The 15,000-nt window shown below is 36.5% G+C and overlaps 1 protein-coding gene across 1 annotated transcript in view; it reads left to right on the top strand.

The window, feature by feature from the left end:
• LOC135196505 (uncharacterized) overlaps positions 1-15,000 on the top strand; it is a 43,165-nt gene that overhangs the window by 25,465 nt on the left and 2,700 nt on the right. The window contains exons 3-4 of the mRNA XM_064223354.1: positions 7,442-7,641; positions 8,108-8,322. Of these exons, the coding sequence (XP_064079424.1) occupies positions 7,442-7,641; positions 8,108-8,322 (415 nt within the window). The remainder of the gene's footprint in view (positions 1-7,441; positions 7,642-8,107; positions 8,323-15,000) is intronic.

The raw sequence follows: 15,000 nt of genomic DNA, 5'->3' as shown, positions 1-15,000 counted from the left end.
TGAACTCACCCTTGATATTTATGAAAACTTGATAGCCTTTGTTCCCCAGATAATCTGTTGATTGGCACATGCCGGGAGATCTTGCTAAGGCTAATACATAGCTCAAATTAAGCTTAATCACGCTGAAAACCTATTGTATATATCTTCCAAATGGAAGATTACACACGCTGTCAGATGTGAGCAGAGGTCTCTATATGCAGATAAATACATTTATAGGAGATTATTTCATAAATGAATACATATATGGGAATGCATTTATAACAGATTATTTCTTAAAGGAGATGCGATCCTATGGGAGAAGGGAATATCAAAGGATCGGTACATATTACGTGAGGAAGGATAATATGATGACAATAAAAGAGAGAGACGCGAGAGAAGTAACTGAAGTACTGGAATGAAATGTCACTAAATGTCATGAAAGGTTTTCTCCTCGACGAGGTAATCTTCGTTTTTCGTAATTATTCAAATGTTAATGTCTCTCTCTCTCTCTCTCTCTCTCTCTCTCTCTCTCTCTTCTCTCTGAAGTAAATCATGTTAATGCTTCTTAAGGACTCAGCGTACGAACCATTTTTATTACCGAATTTTCAGGAAATATATAGTACAAAAGGAAATGAGCCCTAAGCATTTGCAATCATCGATAACTGTCGAATTTCATTTAATAATAATAATAATAATAATAATAATAATAATAATAATAATAATATAATAAAATAATAATAATAATTTAATAATAATTATATAATAATAATAAGTAATAATAATAATTAGAATAATAATAATAATAATAATAATAATAATAATAATAATAATAATAAAAATAATAATAATAATAATAATAAACAGACAAGCAGAGATTAATATCAGGAGAGGGATCTTCCAGTGCGACTCACTGTCCCCACTGCTCTTCGTAATAGCCATGAATCCCATGACAAAAGTACTGCAGAAGATGGATGCTGGGTACCAACTCAAGAAAAGAGGCAACAAAATTAACCATCTGATGTTCATGGACGACATCAAGGAAATAGATACCCTAATCCAGACTGTAAGGATTGTATCTGGGGACATCAGGATGGAGTTTGGAATAGAAAAAATGTGCCTTAGTCAACATACAAAAGGGCAAAGTAACAAGGACTGAAGGGATAAAGCTACCAGGTGGGAACAACATCAAACACATAGATGAGACAGGATACAAATACATGGGAATAATGGAAGGAGGGGATATAAAACACCAAGAGATGAAGGACACGATCAGGAAAGAATATATGCAGAGACTCAAGGCGATACTCAAGTCAAAACTCAATGCCGGAAATATGATAAAAGCCATAAACACATGGGCAGTGCCAGTAATCAGATACAGCGCAGGAATAGTGGAATGGACGAAGGCAGAACTTCACAGCATAGACCAGAAAACGAGGAAACATATGACATTACGCAAAGCACTACACCCAAGAACAAATACGGACAGACTATACATAACACGAACGAAAGGAGAGAGGGGACTACTAAGTATAGAGGACTGCGTCGACATCGAGAACAGAACACCGGGGCAATATATGAAAACCAGTGAAGACGAGTGGCTCAAGAGTGCATGGGAAGGAGGACACTTAAAAGTAGACGAAGACCCAGAAATATACAGAGACAGAAGAAGGACAAGCAAAACAGAGGAATTTCACAACAAACCGAAGAAAGGACAATACATGAGACAGACTAAAGAACTAGCCAGCGATGACACATGGCAATGGCTACAGAGGGGAGGGCTAAAGAAGGAAAGATCAGACACTAAGAACCAGATATGTTAAAAGAACGATAGATGGAAATAACATCTCTCCCATACGTAGGAAGTACAATACAAAAAATGAAACCAAAAACCACATAGCAAGCGAATGTCCGGCACTTGCACAGAACCAGTACAAAAAGTGGCATGATTCAGTAGCAAAAGCCCTCCATTGGAGCCTGTGCAAGAAACACCACTACTACCTTGCAGTAATAAGTGGTACGAGCACCAACCTGAAGGCGTGATAGAAAACGATCAGGCAAAAATCCTCTGGGACTATGGTATCAGAACAGATAGGGTGATACATGCAAATAGACCAAACGTGACGTTGATTGACAAAATCAAGAAGAAAGTATCCCATGGTATTGCGACATTGATGTCGCAATACCATGGGACACCAGCGTTGAAGAGAAAGAAAGGGAAAAAATCGATAAATATCAAGACCTAAAAATAGAAATAAGAAGGATGTGGGATATGCCAGTGGAAATTGTACCCATAATCATAGGAACTCTAAGAACGATTCCAAGATCCCTGAAAAGTAATCTGGAAAAACTAGAGGCTGAAGTAGCTCCAGGACTCATGCAGAAGAGTTTGATCCTAGAAACGGCGCACATAGTAAGAAAAGTGATGGACTCCTAAGGAGGCAGGATGCAACCCGGAATCCCACACTATAAATACCACCCAGTCGAATTGGAGGACTGTGATAGACCAAAAAAAATGAAAGAAAGAAAAACAACAACAACAACAACAATAATAATAATAATAATAATAATAATAATAACATATGTAGCACGACAAGAATGTAGAATTCTTCGGAAGATATTCCTCGCTTATTGAGGTATTAACTTCTCTAAAAGCTTTCAAATTCTTTTTCGTAAAAAGCGCCTTCTTTCTTAATATAACCACCGAAGAGTTTCCAGAAACGTAGCAAAGAGAGGAAGAGAAATAATTCTTAACACATCGTAGGCGTCTTTGTGACTCCCACTGAAAGTGGAGCAAAAAATATGGACATCCGTTGCAACAAATTTCTAAGTCAAATCTCCTCTCTTATCCCACCAGTGTTAGCACCATATTTATTTTCTCTCGCTCCTGCAGTCTCCTAGCTTTTTATTTAATTTCTCCACCGCTTATTTTCAGCCTCGTTCATTTGGTTTCCAAGATGGAGTGAAAAGCAGTTTCTGCGCTAAAAGTCTTATTTTCAGCCTCGTTCATTAGGTTTCAATAATGGGAAGAACCCGTTTTCGCGTCAAATGTTGTCGTGAAGCACTTGCGCGGTATAAGTGGATTAATGGCGAACATGAAAGCGATTATGAGCTTTAGTTAAGGCAGAGAGCAAGGCATGGAAGCCCATATCGCGCAGTCGTAATTTCTGTTAGCAAACCCCCCCCCCCCCCCCCCCCCCCCCCCCCCCCCCCCCCCCCCCCCCCCCCCCCCCCCCCCCCCCCCCCCCCCCCCCCCCCCGCCCCCCCCCCCCCCCCCCCCCCTTTCCCGGACCATTTTTGAACATTTTGTGAAATGTGGAGGCGAGCGCCTCCCCGAACGACAAACCCAGTTCCTGTGAAGGAAGTCGTAGAGGAACTATGACCAGATAAGGGGAACTGGATGAAGGCAAAGATTTTTGATAGTTTTCAGTTAATGCTGGGACGGAGTTAAAGGTAAGAGATTACAAAGAGACAAATGAGATAAATAAACAAGTAAAAATGCCCCCAAGTCGAATTTTCTGTTCAGCGTATAATGCATCGGCCGCGGCCCACGAAACTTTCAGCCACGGATCGGTGGTGGGCTGTCCTGTAGCGTTGTCAGACGCACTATCATGGCCAACTTTAAATAAAGTAAAAACTACTGAGGCCAGAGTGCTGCAATTTGGTAAGTTGGATGATTGGAGGTTGGATGATCAAATAAAGAAGCAAAATCGACTTTTCTGCACAGCGCATAATGTTGCATGAGCAGCAGCCCACGAAACTTTCACCCACGGACCGGTGGTGGCCTGTTCTATAGCGTTGCCAGAACGCACGATCATGGCTAACTTTAACCTTAAATAAAATAAAAAATACCGAGGCTAGAGGGTTGCAGTTTGGTTTGTTTGATGATTGGAGGCTGTATGATCAACGTATCAGTCTGCAGCCCTCTAGCCTCAGTAGTTTTTCAGATCTGAGGGTGGACAGAAAAAAGCGCGGACGAACAGACAAAGACAGTGCAATAGTTTCATTTTCCAGAAAACTCAAATATAAATAAATTCTGAACTGGATTTTCTATCAAAATTTTTTGCATCATTATATAGTTGATATTATGAAAAAATTATTTCTTCCTCCGAATCCCATACCATAAAATTAGAAATATCAATGCTGGTATCCTAGAACACAAGATTTTTTTTCTTTATATCTTTAAATAAATTCCTTTGGATGACTTATCGTTAACCCTAAAGAAGTAAACACTACGGGCAGATTTTCGAGAATACACCAAAATATAGACACCAGGTTAAGTCAAGAGAATATCTTATTCCGTCTACAAAAAAATCTTATTCTATCTACAGAAACCGACCAGTTTGGGATACAAGATAACTGTAAGAAAAAAAAAAGCAATATACTGAAGTTTGTAAACATATTATTGATCAGTAACAGAAATGAATAATTAAACCTAGTCTGAACCGAAACCCATCACCGCCCTCAACAGCATTCAGTGCAATTTCTGACTTGAAGAGTCATCGGTAAGGAAATGGATTCTAATGAAACCACTAATATCAATCCGACTGAACAGAAAACTAAATCCCATCATCTTAAAGGCCTTAGCTGATAAACATTGATCATGGTAACTATTCATTTTCATTTATTTAATTTATAAATAAAGCTCAAGTTGAAAGAATAACTGTTCATACGCTGATGCCCAGACATTTTAGACTTAGAGGAATATTATTATTCATAACTAAACAGAACTGAAAACAATATAATTTGTCTTAAAAAAATGTCTATGTATCTGAATTGAAATACAGCAGAGGATTTCGTAACCACTTCTCTGCTGTGGGGGAAAAAAAATCCGACAAATACGAGATTGAAGGTGAAAATCAACAGATATTTATTCCACCACTGGTAATACGTGATCATCTTGTCATGTTCTGAAAATATATGATCACAAACACCCTAACCAATCTCAGTACCAAATGCAATATCAATATATAGGTGCTACTTTAGTAGGGTCTACCTGCGTATTCCACACGGTTTCGCCGTATTTAGTACTGGCCCGTCGGGGGGTCAAATGTCCCTAATGTAACACCAAGAGTTGTTGTTGTTTGAGATTAAACTGGCCTTATGCCAACCTCGGGGATCAAATGTGGTAAAAGGCACTTAGGGACATTTGATCCCCGAAGGGCTAGTATTGAACACGGCGAAACAGTGTAGAAACACATAAGTAGGCCGCCTACTAAAGTAGCACCAATATATAATATATATATATATATATATATATATATATATATATATATATATATATATATATATATATATATATATATATATATATACTGCACGCACACACACACACACACACGCACACACACAAACATATATACATATATATATATATATATATATACCATATATATATATATATATATATATATATATATATATATATATAATATATATATATATATATATATACTATATATATATATATATATATATATATATATATATATATATATATATCTATATATATATATATATATATATATATATATATATAAATATATATATATATATATATATATATATATATATATATATATATATATATATATATATATATATATATATATATATATATATATATATATATATAATATATTCGTATATCGCGGCCACATTTAGATATAATCATTTTTTTTTTCAGCTAAATTGTCTGGAAAAGAAAAAAGTACTACGCGTACGGAACAATCAATAAAAAAAAAAGCCATCTGTAACATTCACCAATACAACTACTAACACACACACACACACACACACACACACACACACACACACACACGTAAATTGTGGCCACATTCAAATACGATCTTTTTTCCAGGCGAGTTGGTCTAAAAAAAAAAAGAAAAAAAAAAAACAATGTCAAGCTAAGACACAATTAAAAAGAAGAAAAGTTAAAGTAACACTCACCCCTTCATGTAGTAATACTTCGTAGGCGCGCCCTTTCGTTCCAGCACCCCAATTAAGCTTATCGAGGATAGAATTCGCCAATTGTCAGCAGGAGGAAGCTTAAGAAGTTTTCAAAGCTCTTGTCCCAGATAGGAGCGTATGGCGGTCTGGAGTTAGTCGAGCGTTTGTGGACGGTGTCCTCTCTCTTCCCTTCAACTGGACTTGGTCGCTGCCCGAAGGTTTTCTACTGTGAACAAATCAGCAGAATTGCTAGGCCACGACTTAATATCGTCAATTTGGCAATTGTTTAGCCAATCAGTGACGTCAGGGGGTGTGAGGGGGTGCCCTAGGAAAGGTTAGGTTAGTAATGTCTAGCTTATTACATAAGCAGTTGGTGTATCAGGCATTAGATATGTATAATTTGATATGGATTTTTAATGTCTATCATAGGAAATTTGGGTAATATTCTAATTTAGGTTTAGAATACCTATGTGGAGGATCTTACAATTTCCTGGTGGATAGAAGGGCTAGAGCACACAGCAGTTTTATCGTATTTTTAATGGGTTGATTTGCAAATAAATTAAACATTCATTAGCTTACAGCCAGTTTATTACTGTAAAAATTGATGGTAAAACTTTGGCTATTTTTCTTATGGGTAGCTATATGAGATTTAACGAAGTATGAATACTTTATTACCCTAACATGTGAAACCAGCTTGCAAACTGGTCCCAGTTATTGTTTTTAAAAGATTAAACCAACATTTGAGATCTTGGCTCTTGTCTGTAGGTGGTCAAATGATTTGGAGTAGGCAACACCTGAAATAGGCTAGCCCCCCCCCCCCCTTTTTTTTTTTATTGAGTTCACATGTAGGCCCCCCCCCTAGCATGTCTGGAGCCTGAAAGACTGCACAATGCCTACCAGTCTTGGGCTATGACAAATTGTTGCTAGCTATTGTGAACTGCTCAGGCTAGGCTACATTAACTCAAGTGGTATTAGGGGAAAAAACGGAGTGGACTAGGTGATCCACTCTTGCCCTCTTGTTGATCCACTCTCCAAAAAAGTACTTTTGCTAACTTCGAAAGGAGAGTAAAGGTCTTGAGGTGTTGCTCCCACCACCGATGACTCATGACTGGTGCCCATCTCCAGTGTCAGGACGTGTTAAAGTACTTTTTCGGAGGGTGGATCAACAAGCGGGCAAGACTGGATTAGCTAGCCCACTTGGTTGTTTCCCTTATTATGCTTTATAATGTGCAGCCAACATTTCCAGCTACATAAAGATCACATTATTTTCTTAAGTGCTCATTAATACTTGTGTAAATGCTCAAATGACTTTTCTTTTGAATTCAATCATGCGACAGATGTTTTAACTCATTATTCTGGAGGTGGAAGAGAAGTACACAGGATGGTAGGCTTTTTGTTTTTAGTTATATTTTTAAATTTCAATACAATCTATTTTTAAAGTCACCAGTTGTTAGAATATATTAGAAAACCAATGGGAAAAACATATTTTTATTCTAATATATATTTTTTTTACTAGAGTGAAGCAGGAAGATGCTGCTGTCAAGAAAAAGCTATGCAGAACTGGTGGTGGTTCTCCACCAGATCTTCGAAACCACTCAGAAGAGTTTGTGATAGCTGCATCGCTGATGACAGAAGAATTGGTCATGGATAAAGACGTTTTTGAAACATTTCATCCAGTTGATGAAACAGGAGAGCCCATACATGATGTTAAAATAAGTAAGTACTCTGATGTTTTCAAGAATGAAATTGATAAAATAGTGAACCTTCAACTTTTTTTCTGGCCATTACTTTCTACCTGTCTGAAAAGTTTGTAGTGGCTTGGGGGAAAGCAAAATGGTTATGTTTTTATTAATGATGACTGGGTTTAAGATAACATTTCAATGCTTTAATGACCCTAAAGGTTCCAGCTTGTATACCAGTTTAGAAGTATGTACTGCAGAAGAGATTTACATCTAAGGTGCTGTAGATCAATTATTTATTTTACCTAATATTTTCAGGTATTACGGAGCCACTGCCTTCAACCTCAGCACAATCAGAAAGTGGTGTTTCGTCTAATCATGAATCAAGGTCCACATTCCTTAATCGGTCAGCTACGTCATCACGTCTTCAATGGAACACTTAATTTTTAAACCCATAGTTCCCTATGAATCTTCCCGTCCTTCAACACCTATTGTAACTCCAGGCAGAACTTCACCAAAATTGCGCAACACGTCACGGGACGTATCTCCAATACCTCGGTCTTCTACACCCACAGAAGGAAGCACATTCTTCACCCAAAAATTGAAGTTAGACGATGCATACATCAAGTGTAGGGAAAGACAAGAGGAACTGCATCATCTCAGAATGGAAAATGAAAAGGAGCAACATATAATGGCCAAAAAAGAGCATGAACAAAAGGTGAAATTAATTAACAATATGAATGAATTTCTGGATGAAATGCACTCATCAGCAATGACTGGTTTGCTAAATTGAATGCTTTTCTTGACAGTGCAAAATCTGCCTATGAAGCAATGCGCAACTCATATGAATAAAGTAGTATTGGTTGTTGGTTGGTTTATGGAATTTACCCTTATTGCTAGGGTTACAGTAGGTGTTATTTCCATAGATCAAGTTGTTTTTGCTTTTAGGAGAGAAAAATGACTCCACTGATAGGTGTGTTTGTTAAATGAAGGTTTCATCATATGGTCAGCAATTAACTTTATCATTTCTGTAATGCTGAATGGCCATAGTTGCCCCATTGATTGGCATTATGCCTAAATTCCATAAACCAAACCAACCCCATTTCATATTTTTCTTTGCTGTGATGTAGTGTAGTATATATTTTATTTTTTACTTATGGTATATGAAGGTGCTCTCATGAATCAGGTGTTCCTATTTGTAAGTTAGTTAATTGATACCAACAGTACAATGTATACTTCCAAATAATCATTCTTAGTTTGTATGCTGTTACATAGGTTTAATATGTCCATTTGCATCGTGATATTAGGTATTATATAATACTGTAGTGCTTTAATGAATCTGATGATAAGTGAAATTAGGTATCGAGTATCATATATGTCCATTTGCATCTTGATATAGGTATCATATTATTTTCATGAATCTGATAAGTGAAATTAGGTAGTTGAGTATCATGCATTACATTGTTACTTCGAAATTATATTTCTGAATTGGTAGCCTATGCTGTGATAGGGATAATATGTACACAGGATAATTTATCAGTTTAGAACTTATTAGGGCTATTTTAATATTTTATTGTCCCCCTTATTACTTTGGCCATATTTTTAGATATATTTACTTAAGATTGCCCTCACCTTCTGCAGGACACTGGCTTCTTGCATTGGCAGCCCGTTATGATATAATTCTTAAACCAATGTTTCTGAATAATGATATTGGACATCATAAGTAAAGGTCTAAATAATGGTGCTATGATTTGACCTGAACCACAGGTCCAGATAGCTATGATTTAACCTGAATCACAAGTTGTATTCAAATTTTTTTATCACCATTTTCATCTTGCAAGTACAACAGTTGTGTCTTTCTCAGGGTGTAGATTGACAACTATGGTAGTAAGAGTTCCTGAATAAATATTTTATGTTAAAAAAAAATAATATTTATCCTTTCAGTCAATTATAGTAATCTAGAATGAAGTTACCTCTTTTTAACTATAGATTGCTTTTGCCATTGAATATTTTTTTTTCAGGATGAACCAGAAATAAGTAAAATAAATCCATTAGTGTACCTTTTTAAAGGCAGACATGTAAGTTATATTTTCATATCTCATTAAGTCGATAAGAAGTGTATTTTCATTTCTTGGTATCGTGTTCAATTTACCTATGGCATACAGCTGTTAGCTCTGACAAAAGCATTCTTTGGTTGGTGTGTTATCACTTTATTCAATTCATATGGTTCTTAAATAATGCAAGTAATAAGATTATAGATTTATTGTTATTAAAGTGCAAATTAGCAGGACTGGGGGTTCCTTGCACTACTTTAAACCAAATTAACAGAAAATAAATATAGCTAAACTTAAGAAAAACTTGTCAAGAATGTGGGCCCTACTTCGAGCTCCTTGGATATTGTCAGCTCTTTCAATGACCCACATCAGATCATCCAATTCAGATTTCTTCATCCTGTTTGTTATTGCACAATTATGAAGGACTGCATAAGCAATTATTATGTTCTTAGTATTATTCCTTAGTTCTGACTGGGTATTGTAAACACTGCAAACCTTTATTTAAGCAGTCCTCTGGCACGTTTTATAAGATTGCGAGTTTTGATGTGCGCATCATTATAACGTCTATGTTTATGTGTAGTATTGCCAGCAAGAAATGGTGTCATTATATAAGAACGGCTTGGATAATCACTCTCCCAACAAAACACCTCTATACATGCCCGACTCTAGGCTCTGTTAGTCTTGAAGTAGAAAATATTCTGGAGTCATGAGACTGCTTGGCCAATTTACAATTACGTTAGTGAACCTTAAAGAAGCAGTACATACAACCATGACATTTATAGAAAAAGGGTTTTTCTGCACCAGTAAAATTCTGCATCAGGACCTCCTGGACTCTTTATAGGTACAAATGTGTAACATCCACACAGCCTATCTACACCAGGCATTCCAGCTATTTGTGATAACTCCATCATCATTTGTTCTCATCCTGTGGAGTTGGGAATTTGATAAATTATTGTGCAAGGATGGCAATGCAGCGTAAACATCCATAAGGCACCTCGACACACTACTCTGGGCCATATCTGAACAATCCCAATGTCTACTGGAAATTTCCAGTTGCCATGTACCTTAAGGTTACCAAAATAAAAAAATTGATTAACGTGGAGGAATTAGTTTTCCTGGTAAAGAAATAAAAGAAAAACAACTGTAATATGCTGCATCACTATTACTGTCATCAGCCAAACTTTTCATAACTAAAGTAGTAAGTATCCCTCTAAACACAACAGGAAGGAAAACTGTTCAAGCTGGAAAAAGGAAATTAGTTACTTAAATTCATAAAATAAATGAGAGTAAATATGATAAAGACTGAAAAAAAAAAAAAACATTGTCCAGGAAAAACTCACTGATTATTATAGTAGTAGTAGTATTACTAACTACACTGTCACCCCGATTAGATAGCAAGTAACTATATACCCAAGGGTACCAATAAGGAAAGCAGCCCAGGGAAAAAGTGAGGATAGAATATGTATAAAAGAAAAAAATACAATATAAAATCAACACTGTATAGCTACTAAAGTGCTGTGATTACTTGCATAGATGAGAGGAAGAATGCTGAAAATGCGAGACCTATTTAGAGGAGGGAGGTTTAAAAGGCAGTAGAAATGTGAAATTGAAATTTGAAAAGGCAGCTGGAATGTATGGCATAAATGATTAAAGGCTGAAATTGTGAAGAGATTGTAGTAAGACTAGATGAACCTAATCTGCAATTTAGCATGAAGGCAAAGTAAGGTAACCTAACCTAAAGATTCTGTGGGGGAGGGTTAGTGACCAGTAACTGGTGCCTGATTCATAGAGTTGCTGTCAGATCTAGCCTCAAGCATCAGCTGCTGGTGCAGATAAGTTTTTCTAGGCCCTTTTATTTATTTTTTCCCTTTTCCTCTTTCTGGAGTCCATTTTGACCAGCCTTGTTCTTCCTTATTCTTATTAAGTTTTCTGGTGCTAAATGTCAAACAGTTTTCAGTGTTGGCTGTTGACCTAAATCATATTGAACATACACTAAAAAATGAAATGGAAATTGAAATTTGAATGTTTTCCCTGTATTAGAAAAAAACGAAGGAAAAGCTAAATAAATAGTGTTTCTAATGTTCAATACATACATAATATATACACAAGTGCCTTGGATATACCAACCTCTTTTGTTTCAGAGAATTAGGTAACAGATTCTATTCTCTAACAATTCAGGGGACAGTTCCTTTGAAAGTCTGTATCGCTGTTGAAACTTTTTCTGAGTAAAAGATAAGATGAGTATTTAATTTTTGTTTCGCCGCCTCTGCCTGTTTACTTACGGATGCATATTTCAAATCAGGTGAGCCCAGGGCAGGAAAGGAACACAGCATTCCAAGATGGTTTTGGTATCTTGGTATTAACCTAACGGAAATACTGAAATTCCTTAATAAATATATCAATACAGAGAGAGAGAAATACTTCTCTCCGTAAACTGAACTAGAATTTTATTAGCCTGTCAGAAGTCAGTAATATAGCTTACCACTATAGTATACCTAGATTTGACAATTCACTACCTGTGAAAGCCATGCAATCCATAAGTATTGGTAGCCACTACCATAGGCAATTAGCTTCATTTTTTTTTAAGGGTTGGGCAATGTCATTTTAGTATCATATGGACCCTAGCCTAGTCATTCACACTGTACCATACTTTATAATTTATTACAAACAGCCTACGTGGAATTTCACGCTTGCATCACCAGCCTAGCCTACTTGTGAGCTTCAAGTGGCTGTTCTGATTTTAACTTTCTTGGGCAATATAACACTACCACATTAAGATTTCTAGATGTATACCAATTAAAAACGTAATTCTGTATATAAAGGAAAACTCTAAACACATAACGAAGCCTATTTTGAAGAAAAAGAATTCCAACAGAGGTGATTGACCGATTGTTTACGTTACGATGAGCTCGAATTCATCCATCGTCGGCATTTAGGGCAAGCAAAGACTTCTTAAAAGTATTAATTTCAAGATCTTTGTTGTGCTGTTATTCATGTCTTTTTACCACAAATTGTTTCGTATTTTCGATAGACATTGTTGATGAGTCACTTTGGTAAATGTATTTTAATGTAGAGTTAAAATTTATATTCTTATAATTCTGCCATCGCAAGGGGGTACCCATGCGACGCGTCGCTCACTATGGTTCCAAAATTACATCGTTAAATGCGAAGGCCTGCGTATGTTCGTGTGGTTTCTGGATACGGCAAGACCATGACGATCGCATACAAAGAACCGTCGTATGATTTCTGGATACGGCCCACTGTCTTTAACTAATGACTGGTGCATCGTTGCCAATACACCGGCGCTTGGACACATACGCCGATGCCTTTTCAAACTGTTTCCATGAATTCTAGCTGTCATAGTATAATACAATAATGATAGCATTGCTCTAATATTTATGTATGTATGTTAGAAATAGATACGCAAAATTCGCTTATTTCCACGGTTATGTGTAAGTCTTATCCCCCAGTTTGGAGGGTAAAAACACATACCAATTGGCAACAGTGTTGACACTGGTGTCTGTTGATGGAGGTGGAGGGAGTAATGGTTTAGGTAAGCTGACATTTAATCATTATTATTTGTACAGTTTTTCTCCAAATTGAAATTAAGAGGCAAATCGTCCATTATCATAGTCGGTTTCATTTCATCCGTCCACGCATTGGGTAGCAAGTGAGTGACTAATATGCAGCAGCGTTTCCGAAATGGTTGGCTCATTGTGGTTCTAGATATTAAAATTTTTCCAAAAACGCATTTGAATGTTTATATCGACAGAGAACCTTGGCCGTCTCTGATATCATTCATAGAAACAAGGATCTTTATTCATAAAATATATATACCGACACAAGCACATGAAAGAATACGTTGTATCCGACATTCTACTCAGATCAAACGCAAACGAACGATGTGCATTCAGCCATTGTGATTGATCGATCGGTATAAATCAGACCACACGTAGACCGATGCTCAAAAATATTCAAATTACAAGATTTTCTGGTCATTCAAATTTTATTCTACGTGCAGTTTCATTGCATGTGTATTGAAATAACTTCATTGATACCAAATATTGTTTACTCTAAAACATGAAGCGCAGACCAATGAAGCTAGGCCTATGTTACTGATTCGCCAGGTATTTTATTTTACTAACCTTCTTTTAAGCACACATTCATTCCATTTTAGTCGGAAATTGCTCTTTTATTGTAACCTGTATTTATTCATTCCATCTAATCATCGTTCCAATGCCCAGCAATGAAAAAAATCGTAGGTATGCCTGGACTAGCCATATTATCGATGTTAACAACGCAGGATGACGGGAACTGAATGGGATTTTGAACTTTTGCTGGGTACGTTATTTAGCTAAATAGTCCCGAAAGTGTCCAGGCACTGAACTAATACAGTTATCTGTATGCTCAAGAGAAAATTATAAAAATATGCAGAGTAGTCTAGAAAGAAAAACCACAATACCAAAGCTATCATGCCATTTTTTAACTGAAATATTAAGCTTTCTTGAGTGATAGATATAAATTTGGGGATATTTTGAGATTACATTATTCTTTGGTCAGTCAGGTGACATCTTTGGAATTGTGAAACGAGATTAGTGTTCTGAATATTTATGCATTATACCTTGTTCTGCCAACATGCATTTTGTACATAGCTATCCTCTGATATTAATTATTTCATTTAAAGTATTAATACCCTGTTACTCTGTATTGCATCTCCTCTAATATCGGTAATTTAATTACTTGCCACCAAAAGTAAACATCAGCAAACACTTTAGTTGATGCATTTTACCCTGTTAAAGCCAATATGCATTTTGAGCAATTTTATGCATTCCTTATCTGAAACTTTCAAACGCTATCTCATCAAACGATCCCAAACCCTAATTACTCGTCAATATTCATAATCAGTCATCCATAACACTTGATTTCCCCTTCTCTTAGTTTCCTCTCGAGGGAAAGCGAGAGAAAAGTCACCGAAGACGATATCTTCTCATTTCCCTGCATAAATTAAAACCGTCCCTTGGGTGCCAAGGGGAGAAGGAGACGGTGTTCTTGGATTAGTCATGGAAAGAATCCAGCAAGAGCTGGAAGGAGACAAAGAAAGGAGAGAGAGAGAGAGAGAGAGAGAGAGAGAGAGAAACTATAATTACATTCCCATAAGAGTTCAACTTCGGTTCCTGAGAACTTCGTAATCCTCGCGACAAACTTTCGAGAGGAGCAACGGAGGCAGAGTTTGCTCAAGATGGTCAACAGTAATTGCTTTCAGTTCAGGCAACTTCTACTAAATGCCTTGTTCTGCTGTTCAGAAGCGCAATTTGCAAACAAATTCCCGTGGAATTTCATTT

Source organism: Macrobrachium nipponense, chromosome 18, assembly GCF_015104395.2.
Source record: "Macrobrachium nipponense isolate FS-2020 chromosome 18, ASM1510439v2, whole genome shotgun sequence".
NCBI lineage: Eukaryota > Metazoa > Arthropoda > Malacostraca > Decapoda > Palaemonidae > Macrobrachium > Macrobrachium nipponense.
Note: the sequence above shows the minus strand (reverse complement) of the source record. Positions and strands in the feature narration are given on the sequence as shown.